Source organism: Gigantopelta aegis, chromosome 11 (assembly GCF_016097555.1).
Source record: "Gigantopelta aegis isolate Gae_Host chromosome 11, Gae_host_genome, whole genome shotgun sequence".
NCBI classification, from domain to species: Eukaryota; Metazoa; Mollusca; class Gastropoda; order Neomphalida; family Peltospiridae; genus Gigantopelta; species Gigantopelta aegis.
Window position 1 is genome coordinate 5,475,468 of NC_054709.1, and position 20,646 is coordinate 5,496,113.

The 20,646-nt window shown below is 36.7% G+C and overlaps 2 protein-coding genes across 7 annotated transcripts in view; one reads left to right on the forward strand and one right to left on the reverse strand.

Moving 5' to 3' along the window:
• Nucleotides 1-14,345, forward strand: part of LOC121385670 (tax1-binding protein 1 homolog) — a 36,132-nt gene extending 21,787 nt beyond the window's left edge. Inside the window, exons 11-17 of the mRNA XM_041516436.1 lie at nucleotides 1,721-1,801; nucleotides 3,022-3,311; nucleotides 5,354-5,419; nucleotides 6,555-6,802; nucleotides 8,872-9,077; nucleotides 9,909-9,978; nucleotides 10,642-14,345. Of these exons, the coding sequence (XP_041372370.1) occupies nucleotides 1,721-1,801; nucleotides 3,022-3,311; nucleotides 5,354-5,419; nucleotides 6,555-6,802; nucleotides 8,872-9,077; nucleotides 9,909-9,978; nucleotides 10,642-10,843 (1,163 nt within the window). The 3' untranslated portion in view covers nucleotides 10,844-14,345. The remainder of the gene's footprint in view (nucleotides 1-1,720; nucleotides 1,802-3,021; nucleotides 3,312-5,353; nucleotides 5,420-6,554; nucleotides 6,803-8,871; nucleotides 9,078-9,908; nucleotides 9,979-10,641) is intronic.
• A 2,259-nt stretch (nucleotides 14,346-16,604) lies between these two features.
• LOC121385360 (histone-lysine N-methyltransferase 2C-like) overlaps nucleotides 16,605-20,646 on the reverse strand; it is a 185,323-nt gene continuing 181,281 nt past the window's right edge. For all 6 annotated transcript variants that reach the window (XM_041516013.1, XM_041516015.1, XM_041516011.1 and 3 more), the window contains one exon: nucleotides 16,605-20,624. In XM_041516013.1, the coding sequence (XP_041371947.1) occupies nucleotides 20,532-20,624 (93 nt within the window). In that variant the 3' untranslated portion in view covers nucleotides 16,605-20,531. The remainder of the gene's footprint in view (nucleotides 20,625-20,646) is intronic.

Consider the following 20,646-nt stretch of genomic DNA (forward strand, 5'->3'; position numbering starts at 1 on the left):
ATCGTTTTTCTACGGAACTAACTGTATATTTGATATATAACGGGTGCAGCCATTTTGTACCATCCCAGTGAATACGCCCTCTGGCGAGCTGGTGGTTATTTAATACCTAACGTGTCACGTCAGGAATTAGTCTTCGAACTGAAGAAACCAAACACACCTGATTTTTTGCGGATGCATCGCAATGTTCTGTAATAATATCCATCCCAGTATCACAGCAACGTGTATATGTGGTTTATTTTTCAATACAAAATAAACCACCATTGTCAAAGTGTTGAAATAACTATTACGTTTTGTACATAAATTAACCCACGTACTGAAATAATAGTTGGAGTGTTTTCTTGGTTAATTGGTCTTTTCTTTCCGTGGCCTGTACCTGTGGTTCTTGATTGGCAGGTGTATATTTAGACGGTCCCCAGACACTGTGTCTAGACACACTAAAAAGACGTGCCTCTTTTATTAAGATCACAGGTTATTGTGTGATAATCTCAAATCGTAATGGACATTACCAGCTGTGCTGCTTTATTACTGTAAGTAATTCTGTAAAACCCTTGATTAAGTTGACTTTCCCATCTAAAATCACAAAACTGACCAATTACGTAGTCACAAAGAAAAGAAAATTATCACTTGGGTATCGTGAGTGGTCGTTTTTGCTAGAATATATCCTACCAATAGGCCTAATAATGTGCATTTTTTCTTTGGATTTTTTAAAAGAAAAAAATATGATAACTCCATTTCATTATATTGATGCAAATTGAAATATATTTAGTTAAATAGTTTATTATACTATCAAGTCATTTATTTTGTTTTACAAGTTAGGTTGATGAAAGCGAAGCGCCCTGTTGTAAATTAGAGCGTTAGTTTACACTGTGTTTAGAGAAGTTGGACGGAGCTGACGTCACTTCGCTCCAAGCTATACCACCGGACGTCACAAAAACAAAACAAAATGGCTGCCCCCAGTTAGCAGGAATAATCATGTTTTTTTTATTAACTTTAAAATTACGCGTGTTTCATTTGTTAAAAGTGTCAGTATGTGTTGGTGGTCCGGGTATGCATCTTTCCAACACATAAGGCTCTTGTTGGAGTTTAGTCTACCTTTAACTATAATATGAATTTCCTAAATTGAGACACATTTATAAAATGAAAAAACTGAGAGAAAAATGCGCGATCATTTTTATCAAGGGTCCATGATTTCTAAACTTAAAACCCCCCAGAAGTTTTCTTTATTTATGCCTGCCCATCATGGACAAAAGTTCTCAAATACGTTCCTGATATATTTCATGTGATAAGAACAAGATTTATTATCCACATAACTGGGTTAACAAAAATCATACAAAGCACCGGTAATAATACATATAATGATGTAATCTTGGGAAGCGACGTCATAACATGCTCAGACTGTGCATATGAAATATGACGTCTTCTTCTGGTTGTGGTTGAAAACAATTTGAGACAGCCCTTGTTATTCATAAAAAAATTACAATAATAATAATATGGATAATAAAGAAATTATGTGTGAACGAACTGATTTTATGAATTCAGGATTCGCTCGGGCAATAAAAAGTCAATATGACATATAAGCTTGTTTAATAGTAATCTATGTATGGTGTCGATTATTTTTTTTAGTTTTTCATTTCTATGTTTGAAGTATGTATTAGTGTTGACCACAAAAGAAGTTTAGCTTGACCTGTTAAAGAATCTGTTTGTGTTTTGTTTTTATCAGGGAAGCCCAAAGGGTTGCCGGAGGGTAGAGAACCAGCGATTCACAAGGAGAAACTACTGCAGTCGCCAGCTTCAGAGTCAGGTAGGCGGTCACAGCACCTAGTGAACTAATATTCGGTATACCAAGTTGGTGCACCTCAACTGGCAGATCAAAGGCTGTGGTATGTGCTGTCCTGTCTGTGGGATGGTGCATATAAAAGATTCCTTACTACTAATGGACAAATGTGGGTTTTCTCTTTTAGACTATATGTCAAAATTACCAAATGGTTAACATCCAATAGCCGATGATTAATTAATCAATATGCTCTAGTGGTGTCATTAAACAGTTCCTTTCTTTTCATGGAGTGGGGGCAGGATTTAGCTTAGCTTGTCTAGAGTGCTAGATGGAAGTCCTTGGGTCCAAGGATCGAACCTTCCCAGTGGTCTCATTGGTTGTTTTTCTTTTCATCCTAACCAGTGTTCAAGGACAAATTTTAAAGGTTTTTTTCTCAAAAGACCTATGAGGATGATCATCATCTTGGAGCAGTAGTGTGCTCTAGTGGTGTCGTTATACGAAACAAACTTGTTGAAGAAGAAAAACAGTCCTTTCCTTTTCATGGCGAGAGGGCAGAATTTTGCTTAGCTGGATCGAACATTTGGATTTGTCTGTCCAACCAGAATCCCAGAACAAAGTATAAAGTGGTTTTTTTCACAGAGTGTCGTATTCAGACCCATTGGTTTTTTTTTTTCATCTCAACCATCCTCTCAGAACAAACTTTAACAATTTTTTTTAAACAAAGTGTCATATTCAGACTTTTTTTTTTTTTTTTCCCAATACCATCCAGTGTTCCAGGACAAACTTTTACCTCTTTTTTTCTTTCTTTCTTTCTTTCTCCCCCCCCCCCCCCCCCCCCACAGAGCGTCTTATATGAGTGCTGTTCATTTAATAGCAGCATCGAGATCTAGTGATTTTGTTAAACAAATAAAAGTTACAACTTTTTTTCCACATTGAGTTATAATCGAGAGCACCATTCATCTAGTAGCAGAAGCGTGTTCGAGTAGTGTTTTATTTAATGACGCACTCAACACATTTTATTTACGGTTATATGGTTAAGGACCACACAGATATTGAGAGGAAACCCGCTGTCGCCACTTCATGGGCTACTCTTTTCAATTAGCAGCAAGGGACCTTTTATATGCACCTTTCTCAACAGAGTCATATCTTGTAGCAGCAGCAAACTAGTGTTGTTAAATAAAACAAACGTGGGGGTTTTCCATCCCACAAGAACAAACTTTTAAAATATATATATATATTTTTTACAGAGAGTCGTATCCGAGATCGCCGTTCATCTAGCAGCAGCTGCAGCGAGGCTGCCCTCACCTGTGCAGAGCTGGAGACGCAGGTGTGTGAGCTGCGCGGAGAGCTGGAGAGACAGATGACGAAGAAGGAGAAGTACAAGAAGATGTGTGTGGAGGAGAAGGAAAGCCAGTCGGCGCTGCGCCAGCACTATTACGAGCAGCTGCAGGCCCGAGATGACCAGATCAAACAGCTCACACTGGGCGGGAAGAGCACCGACCACGCGGACATCGAACACAAGCTCAGGATGATGGAGGTCTGTTGTAGTTACCACGGTTTCAGAATTAAATTTTTTTGTTTTTCGACCGCACAGATGTCGAACACAAGCTGAGGATGATGGAGTTCGGTTGTAGTTACCACGGTTTCAGAATTAAATTTGGTTGTTTTTCGACCACGCAGATGTCGAACACAAGTGAGGATGATGGAGGTCGGTTGTAGTTACCACGGTTTCAGAATTAAATTTTGTTGTTTTTTGACCATGCAGATGTCGAACACAAGCTCAGGATGATGGAGGTTGGTTGTAGTTACTATAGTTCGAGAATTAAATTCAGTTGTTGTTCTTTCTCTCAAATTTCGATATCGAACATAAGCTCAGGATGATGGAGGTTGGTTGTAGTTACTATAGTTCGAGAATTAAATTCAGTTGTTGTTCTTTGTCTCAAATTTCGATATCGAACACAAGCTCAGGATGATGGAGGTCGGTTGTAGTTACTATAGTTCGAGAATTAAATTCAGTTGTTGTTCTTTCTCTCAAATTTCGATATCGAACACAAGCTCAGGATGATGGAGGTCGGTTGTAGTTACTATAGTTCGAGAATTAAATTCAGTTGTTGTTCTTTCTCTCAAATTTCGATATCGAACATAACCTCAGGATGATGGAGGTTGGTTGTAGGTCAGAATTAAATTTAGATGTTTTTTTATGGTTTCATAATTAAATTCATGTTTGTTTCGTAAATTGATGGTGATCAATCCAATATCGAGCACACTCTAATAATGATGGTCAGTTTAGTGAACGCAGTTTCGAAATTAAATTTAGATTTTTTTTTGGTATCATTCCAATATCGAACACAAACTCAGCCAGGATGATGGTGGTCAGTTTATAGAGGACATGGCTTGGGAATTTTCAATTTAAATATGTGTTTTTTTCTCTATCAAACTGATCAAAAGCAGCAACCACACAAATACTGAACACAAGTTGAGGATGATGGAGTTTGGTTTTAGTTAACACGGTATCAGAATTAAATTTAGTTGCTTTTTATGTTCGTAAGTGTATTGGCGATCACTCCGATATCAAACTCAAGGTCAGGATGATTTGTTTTAGTGAACATCGTTTGTGAATTTTTTATTTGGCAGGGGTGGGGGGTGAGGGGATACATGTCTTGTCCTCTGCTTTTGATGCCCATGTGTATGTTTTTTGAGGGGATGAGATGATCAAAAACACTCTATATTTGTCAAAATATTATTGATAATAGAAAAAAGTTATTTTTTGTATAAGTAAATAGTAAAAAAGCAGTAATAACCGAAAATGGTGTACATAAGGGGAAGCTTTAGGAATTTCAATTTTGTGTGACGACGGGGCGGCACAAATTGAAAATTTATGCAGATTATTTTTACGTAATCCTTTTTGTTTCTGTAACCCATTTTCACAGTAATATAAAACAATACTTAATTTATTAAATTTCATATAAATGATTAGTGAAAACTAAAGAAAATGTCTGTGGTTGTTGACCCTGAACATTTAGTGGAATGAGTGCAGAAAGAAGCATGATATTGTTCTGTTCCGTACAAAAACAGAAAACAGGGTTCGAACTTAACAACGGTGGGTCGATTGGGCTATTTCTTGTTTCAGCCAGTACACCACGACTGGACTGAAATTGCCAGAGTATCATCAACAGCACTTTTTAAAAGTGCCGTAGGATAAAAGTTACTACTGTCTGTAAAACTCCTCAAAGACAGCAAAATTAATATATCTGGTCTACATTATACACCAGTTTTTAACATTTGTACATTTGAAATATCTCTACATGCAACAAAATAATGTTTCAGCCCTATTTTATTTGATGCAAAAATAATCTTTTAAAAAATGCCTTAGGGAAGGCAGTCTCAAAACTGACACTGGATGAGCTATTTCACCCACGGCAATTAAAAAAAACTAAAAATGCTGTGTGTGTCAAATTCTTATGTTTGAGCCCTGGGGAAATAGTTTACGCAGGAATGGTTCTGCACAACTCCCATGCTGAAATGGTCATTCCATGCAGTCTGTGTGGCCCTGTGTGACGATGTTTTTCTGTTTTACAGAACTGTTTGAACCAGAAGGAGAAGGAGATTGAGGAGCTGACCCAGAAACTCAGAACAAGCAAGCTGGTAAGCAGAGCCGTATTGGTGCACAGACCAACTGGGCCAAGGCCTGGAGCGCCAAACTTTAGTGAAAAAGTAAAATTTGTTTTATTTAACGACGCCACTAGAGTACATTGATTTTTTATCTTATCATCGGCTATTGGACGTCAAACATATGGCCATTCTGACACTGTTTTTTAGAGGAAACCCGCTGTTGCCACATAGGCTACTCTTTTACGACAGGCAGCAAGGGATCTTTTATTTGCGCTTCCCACAGGCAGGATAGCACAAACCATGGCCTTTGTTGAACCAGTTATGGATCACTGGTCGGTGCAAGTGGTTTACACCTACCCATTGAGCCTTGCGGAGCACTCACTCAGGGTTTGGAGTCGGTATCTGGATTAAAAATCCTATGCCTCTACTGGGATCCGAACCCAGTACCTATCAGCCTGTATACCGATGGCCTGACCACGATGCCACCGAGACCGGTCCAAACTGAAGTGGGCACCAGATTTGTTAAAGAAAAAAAAGAAGATTTTTTGTTTAATTTTTTTTTTTTTTTGCACACTGCACGGAATTCCACTTTTTCCACAAAGTAGTAGAAATGTTCAAAACCAAGGACTGAATCAATACAAGTAATAATTGAAAACATAATGTTGACACTTGATTTACAACAATCCATAGATATTCAAATCTAAACTTTATTTAGTTTTTGTACAGTAATAATCGATAGGAAAATAGTAGACTAACCCAGGGTTAATTGAACTGTGCTTTGTTTAAGAATCAAGTCAAGTGAATCAGATAGATAATAAATATATACTTTGTATTTGTCCATTAATGTTTATTTTCTATACAGACAGCTGTCCAGTTTAAAGCAGTTTCACTGTATATGTAGTTAAATGAATCAAAATACCAAAATAAACGTATATTTGTCCATTAATGTTGTATATTTTCGGTCATTAATGTTGTATATTTGTCCGTTAATGTATATTCGGTCATTAATGTTTTATATCCAATCATTAATGTTTATTTTCTTTGCAGAGACTGTTATCTGATTTAGAGTGGTCTCACTGTATATGTAGTTAATTAATCTAAACACACACACACGAAAAAAAAAAAATAGACTGTACATTCGTCTATTAATGTTTTATTTTCTATACAGAGACAGCTGTGGAGTGTTTGGGACGAGACCATGCCTGAAGAAGGATCAAACCCAGTACCTACCAAGAGAACATCTCTGAAGAAACTCGAAGTGTCAGACAGCTCCTGCGAGCCGGCCGTGGCCCCGGCGAGTAACGCCGTCCCGAGCGAGGAGCCGGCGCTCATCTACGGAAACCCATACGTGGAGGAGTCGATGAAGCTCACCCAGGAGGGAGCAGCGGCCGCCTCGGCAGCTGTCAGTTTGAAGGAGTACGTGTGACGGCGTCCTTCTCTCTCTCTCTCTCTCTCTCTCTCTCTCTCTCTCATCCTTCTCTCTCATCCTTCTCTCTCATCCTTCTCTCTCATCCTTTCTCTCTCTCTCATCGTCTCTCTCTCTCTCTCTCTCGTCCTTGTCTCTCTCTCTCGTCCTGGTCTGTCTCTCTCGTCCTGGTCTCTCTCTCATCCTTGTCTCTCTCGATCTCTCTCTTGTCCTCATCTTTCTCTCTCTCCTTGTCTCTCATCCTTGTCTCTCTCTTGTCCTGGTCGGTCTCTCTCTCGTCCTCATCTTTCTCTCTCTCCTCCTTGTCTCTCTCCTTGTCTCTTTCATCCATGTCTCTCTCATCCATGTCTCTCTCTCATCCTTGTTGCTCTCTCTCTCGTCAATGTCTCTCTCTCGTCCTTATCTCTCTCTCTCTCGTTCTTATCTCTCTCTCTCTCTCTCTCTCTCTCTCTCTCTCTCTCTCTCTCTCTCTCTCTCTCTCTCTCATTCTCTCTCTCATCCTATTCTCTCGCTCGTCCTTGTCTCTCTCTCGCTCGTCCTTGTCTCTCTCTCTTGTTCTCGTCTCTCGTCCTCGGCTCTCTCTCTCTCTCTCTCTCTCTCTCTCTCTCTCTCTCTCTCTCTCTCTCTCTCTCTCTCTCTCATCCTTGTCTCTCGCTGGTCCTTGTCTCTCTCTCTGTTCTTGTCTCTCTTGCCCGTCTTTGTCTCTCTCTCTCTCTCTCATCCTTGTCTCTCTCTCATCCTGGTCTCTCGTCCTTGTCTCTCTCTCGTTCTCGTCTCTCTCGTCCTCGGCTCTCTCGTCCTCGTCTCTCTCTCTCTCTCTCTCTCTCTCATTCTCTCTCATTCTCTCTCTCATTCTCTCTCTCATCCTTGTCTCTCGCTGGTCCTTGTCTCTCTCTCTGTCCTTGTCTCTCTTGCCCGTCTTTGTCTCTCTCTCTCATCCTTGTCTCTCTCATCCTGGTCTCTCGTCCTTGTCTCTCTCTCATCCTGGTCTCTCTCTCTCTTCTCTCTCTCGTCCTTGTCTCTCTCTCTCATCCATGTCTCTATCTTGTCCTTGTTTCTCTCTCTCTCTCTCGTTCTTGTCTCTCTCTTCCTTGTCTCTCTCTCGTCCTTGTCTCTCTCTCTCCTGTCTCTCACTCTCGTCCTGGTCTCTCTCTCTCTCTCTCTCTCTCTCTCTCTCTCTCTCTCTCTCTCTCTCTCATTCTTGTCTGTCTCTTGTCCTAGTCTCTCTCTCTCGTCCTTGTCTCTCTCTCTCGTCCTCGTCTCTCTCTCTCTCTCATCCTTGTCTCTTTCTTGTCCTAGTCTCTCTCTCTCATCCTTGTCTCTCTCTCATCCTGGTCTCTCTCTCGTCCTTGTCGCTCTCTCTCTCGTCCTTGTCTCTCTCTCTCATCATTAAGTTGGCAAGACATGGCCCAGTGGTACAACACTCGCTTGCTGCGCGGTCGGTCTGGGATCGATCCCTGCCCATTGGGCTATTTCTCGTTCCATCCAGTGCACCACGACTGGTATATCAAAGGCCATGGTATATGCTATCCTGTCTGAGGGATGGTGCATATAAAAGATCCCTGGCTCCTTAACTATATGTCCAATGCCATATAACCCGTAAATAAAATGTGTCGAGTGCGTCGTTAAACAAAACATTTCCTTTCCTCTCATCATTATTTAGCTAGGGCTAAGTCATAAGCAAATTAGTTCAGCACTGCCTAATACGTATAGTCCTTCACACACCTTGTTTCGTACTAAGGAATTTACTACAAGTTATTTATTTCTGAGCCAGTTGTTTTCGAAATTGCATAAAAAGAATATATATTTTAATTTTTTTTAAACACATTTGCTTTTCTTCTTGTGTCAAACCAAACTAAAATGGTTTACAAAAAACTTGTTTTTTGTAAGAGAATAAGACGGACTATAGGGTAATTTTCATAAATTATCATGATAGGCTGCATATCACAACCTACCCATATCGTTAGACATCTGATTCACATTACGCTGTTATTATTGATAGTTCTAATTAATTACATCATGGTTTCACAGTCATCCTAACCGAATGTTCTTCTTCTAGGACATGTTCCATTGCGTATCCTCCGCAGCCCGTTCAGTATGCGGAGACAGGGGAGATAACTACAGACAGCGACGGAATGATGAGTCCTAGCAGTCAGACTTTTGTTGCTTCGGTTTATTTGCCCATGCCACTTCAGCCGGAGGTCCTGCCGACGGCCCGTGTGGCAGCACTCAAAGCCACACTGCCGTGGATGGCAGACTGCTCAGGTATGTCTTACACCACTGGTGGGGGTGCAATTTAGCTCGGTCGGTTGAGTGCTCACTTGAGGTGCTTGCATCGCAGGATTGAACCACCTCGGGCCGGGGGGGGGGGGGGGGGGGGGGGGGGCGAGACGTAGCCCAGTGGTAAAGCGCTCATTTGATGCATGTTGTAATATTTTCATATACTTGCCATTTGTGACACCCAATAGCCGATGTGTATTTTTGTGCTGGGGCGTCGTTAAACATTCATTCATTTATGATGCATGGTCGATCCTTGTCAGTGGGCCCATTGGGTTATTTCTCATTCCAGCCAGTGCACCACGACTGGTATGTCAAAGGCCATGGCATGTGTTATCTTGTCTGTGGGATGGTGTATATAAAAGATCCCTCACTACTAATGGAAAAATGTAGCAGGTTTCCTCTCTAAGACTCTGTAAAAAATTTCCAAATGTTTCACATCCAATAGGGTTACGATGATGGTAGATTCAACAAAAACTAAATTCATTGTTTGAATAGTGAGTGAAAAAAAATAAGGAGGTCGCCCCTCGAATTGTTGCCGAATCCCACGCAGTCGCAAAACCCACACCAGACGTCACCACAACCACAACAGCAGCAACAACAACCACCTCAATCTCAATCAACTGACCTCCCCAGCCCGCCACAGGCCCCGACCCTCCCCCCTCCACCAAGTGTCACAACCTCAAGCACCCCCTCAGGCTCTGCTTCCGGTCTCCTCGTAATCGTTAATCCATCAAAAGTTTCCCTCACATTTGTAAAATGGACATGTATTTTTTTGCAGCCCTGTAAATTATGTACATTTTTCCTCTCTGTTTTCAGAACGACAGACGATTATGTTCGAAGTAGGAAACCGTTTTCCTTCAGCTCCTCCCGAGTCATTTGCAGAAAGGTAACAACATTCATCTCACTGGGTCATCCCAAAACATTGTTTGTTTTGCATTAGTCTTACCCATCACTCAACCCCTGCAAGTAAGAATATGTACATAGCAAACAAATAATCACAGGCGTTGTCACTTTTTTGTATCTTTATATTAACTCTGAATGTTATGAATGTTTGACAAATTATATGTTTGACAAAGGACATTCTTACGACATGTTATTAATTGATCTGACCTCCCCTCCACCCCGGCCCTCACCTAGTCACAGCCCGCTTCGGGATAGGATTGGCATTTCTCAAGAATCTGAAATTAATTTAAATCTTTACTGTGAGGCCTGGGACGACCTTTCTTCCTAACCTTGGGCTTAAATTTAATTAAGATTATCAGTTGTTGATGAAATTTGTAAATCAGACTAGCCCATCAGTATTTATCGCCACTTATGTAAAAATTGTTAGTATATTTTCAAATTATAATATATTTTATTTTTAGGCGCATCATATCGGAGGTCGGACTCGGGATGGGCGGGTTCGAAACCCCAGTGATATATGGACATGTAAAACTAGTTACCTACCTACCTATTAATTATTTAATTATTTTTTAAAATAAATTAACCAAGATATTTTTTTTAACCATATGAGTAATAATAGAATCTTTGTTCTTGTTTTTTTTAATAGAATTGTTACCGAGAATGGAGACGTGATTAAGAAATGTCCGATTTGTGAGACGTTCTTTGAGTCCGAAAGCATGGACTTTGGCTTACACTACATGGAACACTTCGGCCGAATCTGCCCCATGTGTCGTTACCAAGCCGACGACACAGTCAGTAAGGAAGATTTCGAGTACCACGTTAATTGCTGTATCGAAAAGAACAACTAGACGCAACAGACGCCGATTCTTCGCCGGAGCGATACAGCCATGACGTCGGGACTAGATGATTTCGTTAACAAATCTTCAAGAAAGATCGATGACGATACAACCAGTGTGTAAAGGAATGCAATTATAAAAGAAATCATGATTCTTATTTTATAGACTTTTATATTGAATGAACACTACCATTATGTCATTGGTAAACAGGTTTTATTTGTTTAATGAATGCAGTGTGTTGGAAATATGTCGTCATCTCTTTCCTGTATGTATATATATAGCACTTCCCAATTTTAAAAGCAATTTTTTGTGAATAATGTAATTTTTGTTTCGTTTTCCTATGTTAAGTGCTGTTGTTCTTTTTAATTAGCTATGTTTGTTTGATTTGTTTCATGTCAATATATGTTGGTTTATGTGGTGTATTTGATTTTGTGTGTCATCTCTTTGTCAACCAATTGTTGTGTTCTTATTCAGATAATACAGTTAACTATAATTTGCACTTAAAATGGCTAAAACTTCTGTTACGAATCAACTGGCCAACTATGCGTCAGAATTCCAAGATAAGTTACAAGCACGTAAAGCCTTTTTTAAGTGCACACAGAACCTTTTTGTATTTTATTTTAATTATTTAGTGTTCATCTGCTGTTATGAATGTTTTCCCAGTTATATGTTTCACAAAAACATTATTTTTACTATTTGTTAATTGTTTTTGTGGGGTGTTTTTTTTTCTTCAGTTCATTAATTTTTATCTATATTTTTTCCTTTATTTATTTAGTTTTTGTTTTTGTTTTTATTTAGGATTTTTTTTCCTTTATTATTTATTTATTTTCTTTTAATCTTTTTTTTTTTTTTTTTATAAATGTACAATCATTTGGTCTTTGTCTGTTATTTAATACGAATATTAACTGGGTTATTCAGACTGGTGTCGATCATGATGTATTGTTGTAAAATGTTATTCCATAACATAAGCCTGACCACAATGAGTTCAGAATTTGAACACAGCATACAAACTGATTACATATTAAAATCATTTTACACATTACTGTTACCAAAAGTTAACGATGTGACCCATGGGTATTTGGTGGTGTGTGGAAACTAAATGCTTGTAACCGTAATAGCCAGAACTTTTCATTGTTGAATAAACCATGATTGACTGTAAATCCGTATGTACATGTGCATTGTACAGAGTGTTTCAAGACCACCAGTAGATGTCAGATTTTCATTATTTGCTTCTCTTTTTATTTATGTGTGAAGCTCAGCTTTTTGTCATAAAAGACGTTTTTATTTCGCTTATCCTAATGTTATCAGTTGATGAACTTAAATTCACAAAGCAGGGATCGAATTTGAGGAAAATATTAACCAACAAGCACTGTACAAAACTTTAAATTCTCAGTGCTGAGATTGAATTTGAGAGAAATATGAACCCACAAGCACTGTATAGGGATGTGAAAGGCAAATTGTCACAGACTATCGACTATTAAATGATCTAACAAAAGTATTACCTGCAATGGTATAAATTTGATTTGTCCCTAAATGTACATTTATTCAGCTAGCTGCGTAACCACTATACTCCACTTATTAATGATATTTTGTAAAAATAAATGAATTATGGCAATGGTCCATAATTAAAAAAGTAAAATTGCCGAGAGGTTTGACATGGATTTCACTCCATCATTGTTCAGTTAGGATGATGTGATAGCCAGATTGGGTTTTCAAAAATTAGATGTAATTTTCATTTATTATCCACTTTTAGTGAAATATGATCCTTACATCCGTGACAGTATGCCTTTAAATGGGAATTGTGCAGTAATATTTCACTACAGAATATGTTTATCTATATTACCAATAGACAGTAATTTGTATTTCACCACTAATATGCCATCTAAATTGTACTAAAATAAATAAGATTACTTATCTGCATAAATTTATGTAAATGATTAGTTTAGAATATTTTAACATTTGATTTTATGTTTCTGTTTACTTGTATGTTTAACATAGCCTTTTCTGGTAATGAAAGTATTGTCATATACTTGTATTTTACCATATATTTTGTTGTGTACTTTTTAGAAAAAGTATTTAGTATTAATATTTGCTCTCTTTTTTTTTTAAATTACAATTCATATGAACATTTTTATTAGCTAGACAGTGATTTAGCCAGGTATGCACACACTCCAATTTCCATTATTCTTAAAAAAACACCCCAAAAAACAACAGTTCTGAAAACTGCATTTGTTCCATTTTCTTAGAACAAACATCATTCCTAAACGTTTCTGACTAGATAGCTTCTTAAAATATAATAATAACATTACAGATGATTAGCACCGAATTCTTCCTTTAAGCAAGATTATTATTAATTAGGAAATTGCAGATCATGTCACATTGACCAAATCAGTATCGAGAAGTTATTTTCATCCCCAGACTGCAAGATGGAATTAGTATGAGATGGTATTACGCCAGTCGCCACGAAAACCTGCAGTGTAATTACTTTAATGTCAGAAGACTTGTATTTGTAGTAATAACGTTGAATCATTTTATAATAATACTAATTATTGTTATTATTATTATCAGAAATTAATTTTTAATATAATTTTGTTTTTATAGCGGTTATTATTATTTGTTTTTGTATGTTGATGAGTGCTTAAATTATTTAATTTTCTAGTTTTCTGTTATATATTATTTGATATGTAAACTGTAAATTGGTCAGTTTGCAGTCTTTTTATTTTTTTATTTGTCACCCAGATGATAAAATGAATTCAGTTGGTTTTTGTGACAAATTGCTAAGCCATTAATAGTAGTAGTACAAAAAATTATAATTTTATTTTAAAAATGGTATTTGTTTAAATCAAGCTTTTAGGCATATAGTTACTTGATTTATCAACAGTGATAATGTACCCTGTTCTGTTTCTCATAAAAGTTTGTGTATCATTTTAAAAACTTGTTTATAGTGTTTAATTTGGAACTAAAATCTGATAACAATGTTGTCTTTATGATTGTAATCAGGCTAAAATATTTTAAAATGAGTAATTGACTGCATTTCAATAACAAATATCAAGAATGATGAATAGATTTTTCACCGTTATTTTTTCTCAACATAGGTGCATAATTTAGCACACGTCTTAACAGTTAATCAGTGTACTCTAGTGGTGTCATTAAACAAAACAAACTTTAAAACTATTAGTCTTAACAGTTTGATGAGGAAGCAGTTTTGATATTTTGCAATCTTCTACTTACTAACAAACCCAGTACATATTTTGTAAAAAAAATATAAAAAGTTTAAAAAAAGAAGAAGAAAATTAGTAGTGTTTTTGTCAGTTTTTTTGTCTGGTGGTCATGCTGTCGACGTGTATTTTAACATGCCAGTGTGTGTGGATATGATGAGTTTTACTACGGCTGTGATTTTTAGATTGATTGAATTAATATCAAGATTGTTATGTAAAATAATATTGGTGTTGCATAAGGTATTTTTAATTTTCTGTAGGATTAGTGTCATACTATATTAAATGTCTAAAAAGAATTATACGTTTTTGTCTTAATTTTAGCATTAAGCGATGGCAGTGACATTTTGTATTAAACCTGTCAATGGGTCCCATTAGGCTATTTCTTGTTCCATCCAGTGCTCCACGACTTGTATATCAGTGGCTGTGGTATGTGCTCTCCTGTCAGTGGGATGGTGTATATAAAATTACCCTTGCTACTAATGGAAAAAAGAATTTCAGGAATTTACGTTCAAGCCATGCTTTTTGATTAATATAACAAAGGCTGTGGTGTGTGTTGTCCCGTTTGAAATTGCTCGATTGGCACTGTGTGGCGTTAGACCAAGCACAAAATATGCAGGGTTAAACAGCCTTAAAGACCAAACAAATTTAAAGATTGTCAAAATGTCATTCTTAAAGTTATGGACCCTTCTTTTAAAACACTACAACATATTTTTCACTGTTAAAGTCGTTTTTGATAATTTAAATTGGAAGTACTTCTATTTTATTTAGAATATTAACTTTTGTACATCTCATGTGTTTCTGGTCAGCCAGGTTTTTTGCATTTTTCATAATTCCTCCGAGAAGCAATGGTTATCGAGACGAGCTCTAGTTATTTTCTGACAATATTTCCCTTTTTAAACATCACATACATTAGCTTCTCTCGGTTATAACCTTGTCTAAATGTGTGTTGCAAATTTGTAAATGAGCTAAACTTAGTGTCCATTTCCATGGGTTGAAACTAGGGGTCTTTGCCTTTAAGAGGCAAAATGCGACATTTGTCCATTAGCAGCAAGCATTTTCAAAAGAACTTTCCTACAGAGAACACTGCAGTCACAATGAACTGGTTTTTACACAATCCTAAATTTAATATGTAATTAAAAAAATATTTATTAGCAGTGATGTGTGTGATTGATACCTCAAATTTTATGCAAGTTTTTTTTTTCCCCCATCTTGCAGGGGCAGATTATGCTTTAGGTGGGAGGGGGGGGTTCTGAAACAATATGACAATGTTTACAATTTGAAATTATAAATTTTACGTGGACCAATTTAGATCTACGTGGTGGATATTTTTGTTTTTTGCCGGGAGGGGGAGGGGGAGGGTTCCATGCAACTGGGAAACCCTCCATAATCTGCTTCTGGCTTGTACCACACTTAGGTTTTCCTCATTGACAAAAGTAACAAGCATTTTGAGAGTACTGCTAAAGCAATACATGTGCCCTACCAGGCCCAACAATCTCCTAAATTTAAGGACCATAACTCTGAAAAGTGGGTAAATCACAATGAAACTTTAGCTTGATCTGTAGAGCTATATACAAAGAAAGAAAGAAAGAAGTGTTTTATTTAACGACGCACTCAACACATTTTATTTACGGTTATATGGCGTCAGACATATGGTTAAGGACCACACAGATTTTGAGAGGAAACCCGCTGTCGCCATTACATGGGCTACTCTTCCGATTGGCAGCAAGGGATCTTTTATTTGCGCTCCCCACAGGCAGGATAGCACAAACCATGGCCTTTGTTGAACCAGTTATGGATCACTGGTCGGTGCAAGTGGTTTATACCTACCCATTGAGCCTTGCGGAGCACTCACTCAGGGTTTGGAGTCGGTATCTGGATTAAAAATCCCATGCCTCGACTGGGATCCGAACCCATTACCTACCAGCCTGTAGACCGATGGCCTAACTACAACGCCACCGAGGCCGGTAAATTGCCATAAAAGTCCAACTTGATCTGTAACAGTACATGATGAAGCTATACATAAAATTTCAGTATCTCGAAGCCTGATGAAAAACCCATCTGGAAAACATACGTGGGACAGATGGACACAGAAGGATGGAGATGAAACCTATAGTCCCCTCCAATTGGAGACTAATAAATGTATGCAATGGTTAACTACTTTTAAAACCGCATCTCTCACATTATTCCAAGTTGAAAGTTTGTTTTGTTTAATGACACAACTAGAGCACATTGATTTATTAATCATAGGCTATTGGATGTCAACCATTTGGTAATTGTAAGTCTTCGAGAGACAACACAGACATTTTTTTCATTAGTAGCATCCCTATCTTTTATATGCACCACCCTTTGTACAGGATAGCACATACCATCACTTGGCTGCATGGTAGCAGTCAGTTACCACATAAACTTGTGGTGTACATGGTCATTTGCACTCTCAATGCTTTGACCGACTGCAGATAAACCACCGTGCCATGGCACACCACTCGTACGTTTATGCGTCGACTTTGACACGACTCGTGCATATGCAAGAAACAATAAAAAGCAACTCGTGTATATTATAGGTCTGACCTGAGATGATCGTGTTTATTTACAATGACTATACAAAACATTTGATAAATCACAGCTGTGTGTATCTAGATCAGGGAGTTCTAGTCACTCTTTAATAAAACATACACAAAGTGAAAAAAAAAGAAAGAAAAGCAAAATCGACATTTTATCATTTGCACCAAACCCACAAATACAACTACAATGTCTTCTAATAGGGTGGGTGGGAGTTCATTTTTTAAATACACTTTTCCGAATACCTTTTTCGGAATATATTGCTTTAACTTGATGAAATACAGAACCGTTTCAAAATATTCTATTATAATAGGCTTGCTTCTTTCAATTCAATCCTTTCACCATTCTGTAAAAAGTTGTTTGGCTTAATGAGAAAATAATTAAGGCTGGCCCTTATCTGTTAGTAGGTCAGATTCCCAGAAACACACATAATTTAGTTTTTATGCCTTATGGACAACAGAAACACTCGGAAGGAGGGGGGGGGGGGAAGAGATGGGGGGAAGGTCACTTAGTATTTAATATATTTTCTCAGTATATTTACATCATACAAAGGTATTAAAAATGAAAACCAACACAACACAAGGTGTATAAGCTTGTCCACTAATTGTATGTAAATGCTCTACTTGACAACATCTGTGTCCACACACTACTACCAGCAGAAGCCGGTTGAACAGTATGCAGTGGAAAATGACACAAACAAGTGTATATATAGGTGTGTGTATATATATATATATATATATATATATATATAATGAATTAATTGATGACGAACACAAATCCTGTATGCAAAAGTTGATTATGCCTAATGACATACGCACAATGTTGCTGCCTGTTTGTGGTAAAAGTACCATTACCATATTAAAAAATAGTAAACAACGGGAAAGGTTGCTCACGAACGCACTGAATTATCTAAATCCTGATGCCGAATAAAAGATGTGAAATACTGCAGCTACATGTAAAGATTGGAAGGGGTGTGACCCCCCCCCCAAAAAAAACAACACAAAAAACAACAACACAACAACCCCAAAACAAACTCATCTGCACGAGATTATATATATAATATAAAACTGGTACACAATGTTTAAAATGTAGAAGGAAAATTTCGTAGATATGGAAGATTAGTATGTTCAATGTTTATGCATAAATGTTGATTGATGTGAGAATGATGAATATGACTTATTGCTTTTTTTTAAATAACAAGCTGATTTGACCGCTTTACTTTAATTCAACATATATAGATGTTCGTATTAACATATGTACAACAATTTTCAATGTTAGGTAGATATGGTGAGTGAAATCAAAGGCTGTTACAATATCTTCGTGAAATAAATAGAAAATCTAACACACGGGTCCATCTTATACGTAATTTACTAAACAATTCTGAAAAACTGCAAGCAACACACAATAAATAATTCAGTGTTTAATAACGTACATATTAAATGAATGCAAGTGAGAGATTCTGTTTGTAATACAATGTATAACCAGCAATGTGACAAAAGTAGTATTAAATTTCCATTGCTATTTACAAAGCACATAAACGTGTTTTACCGTAGTTGCCTTTCTATACGATATGCAGACCAACTTGAAGCTGGGAATGAAATGTCACACTTTAATTTACGTTAGGTGCTCAAATGTGACCAATTATGACAATCAACTGCCAGAGTAAAAAAACAAAGAAGAATTGTATTTACTGGGGGTTTTTGGGTTTTTTTTTTAACTGTTCAAAATGATGTTTACTGCAAATGTATCAAGTTACTTGTGAAAATTCCTATAATTTATTTCAAGCCAGATATCTACCTGCATTAATTTTATAAACATACATTGAGAAAAAAAGGAAAAAAACCTTTCTACAAAACTACTGCATATTCAATGGCAAGTGGATTCATGATGAATGTTTATTACAACGAAGGCTGAGTAAAAGATTAATTTGATGTCATAATTATTAATATGATGCACGATCCAAACAAAATAACATTTTATGTACAAACATTTGAAAAGCTTTAATTCATGATTGCAAATCTTTTCTCTGATGATTAAAAGCCATACAGTATGGGACAGGCAAATTACTGTACAAACAGAAAAGAAAGAAAAAAATAATCTAATTGAGACAATAATTATGACTGCAGAAACAACTCGATTATGCACACTTTGTGAAAAAGTTTACCTTCTTTTTCATCAATGGCCGTCATCATCTAACAGAAAGCTAAACTAAACATTTTCCATTTCTTTAAAAAAAAAGAATTATAAAAAATTACATTTTCTAGGAAGTTTTCAAATGTTAAGCAAGAATATCATTCTCTAGATGTTAAGTAAAAAAATATACTAAACTGAAACTAGTTCAACACTACCCATTATGACTACAATCTTAGAACACACATTAGTTCAGGCTAGATACAGTTAAAAGTGCTATGTGCGGTTTCCATTTTACGTCCACATCAACAGACTGATTATGTCAATATGACAAAAAGAGGGTTGCAAACGAATCACTACACATTTTTACATGGATTACAACTAATTGTAAGGGTAGAACGATGAAAATAAATGGTAAAAAGGTCTGAGGTTACCACATTTTGCCCGAATATCTGTATAATTTTTGCCTAAATGTGCTTTTATTAAACATACAGTCCTGGGCTTGGAACCATTTAAGATGTTTGTAGCAGTCCACTGCAAACTAAACAGGACACTTTCTAACACGGCTCTTTGGAAAAAGAGAAATACATAATATGATTTCATTGTTAGAACCAGCTACTGTAACACCCATTACTTGTAATTCTTTAAAAACAAAACCACACATCTGATGTAGTTTCCCCTTTTATTCAATACCCTAAATCCAACATGATATAATCATGTCACTGTTGTGGACTTAAAAGCTAACCAGCGAACATATTACTATACACTATTATTCTAAACTTCCGGCTGCTATTTACAAGTGTATAAAATCTGTATGTTAATTTTTCAGGTGAACAATCATCAAATACCTTAATAAGTACTCGCAATATTTCTCTTGCTATCTATTCATATATAAATACACTATATATGTTTCTGACATGTCACACAAAACACAAATATATCTTCAAGTAGAAAATGAATCTCTGGTATAAAAACCTACTATAAATTCAGCAAGTAATATCTGTTGCCACTGATTTTCGTCTATATCTATTAAATATATTATATATATAACACGATAACCGTAACCTGCAATAACGAGGTCCATAATATTCAATATACTATTATATATATTTTTATAATGGTATTTCAGAGTCCTTAACATAATAGCCTTCCATATGTTCGTTCGTTCCAAGAATCCATCTACCCCCACCCCCTCCTCCAAAATATCCTAGCCAGGGCCCTGAATCTACAATACTCTGGTTTGTGGGAAGTTTTTCTAACAGGTTTGTGGGATTTGTTTTAATTTTAAAACAGATTTGGTGGGTGTTATTTTAATTATGTGCACTATTAATTTGGAGGTTTGACTTGATTAATAGAGATTAAAATATTCATTATACAGCTCCATCTGATACTGTGGTTATACTGACACCATAGATCTTGAACACACACACACAGATACAAAAAACAAAACAAAACTCATGTTGAAAAAATAAAAATCCAGAAAACTTTGCAAAGTTGAAAAGATGGGTGTTATTAATAGCATTTTATCAAACAAGGTTGTGAACTGTTTTCAGGTCCTGTAAATATCTGGAATTCTGGTCAAATGTTTGTTATCAAAATGGAATCACTCTATTGACAACAAATTCTTGGATTGAGCAATATATGCCTTCCACCTGGTCACATTCAGATTTGGTAGCCGATTTTACAAACTCGAGTTCATGTATATATCAAATGAGAAAGGCGATTTAAATAATGGTCACAAGCAGTCATTTTGTGTTTCTGGAAAAGGTCTGTCAATGATTTGGATTGTGTGTTTAGTTCATCCACTTTCGACAGTTCTGAGCACCGCAAAGACATGGTATTTTGTGCTGGTCATCTTCGAAATCAAACTTGTAGTCGTAAGTCAACTGAAAGAACAAAAAGCATATA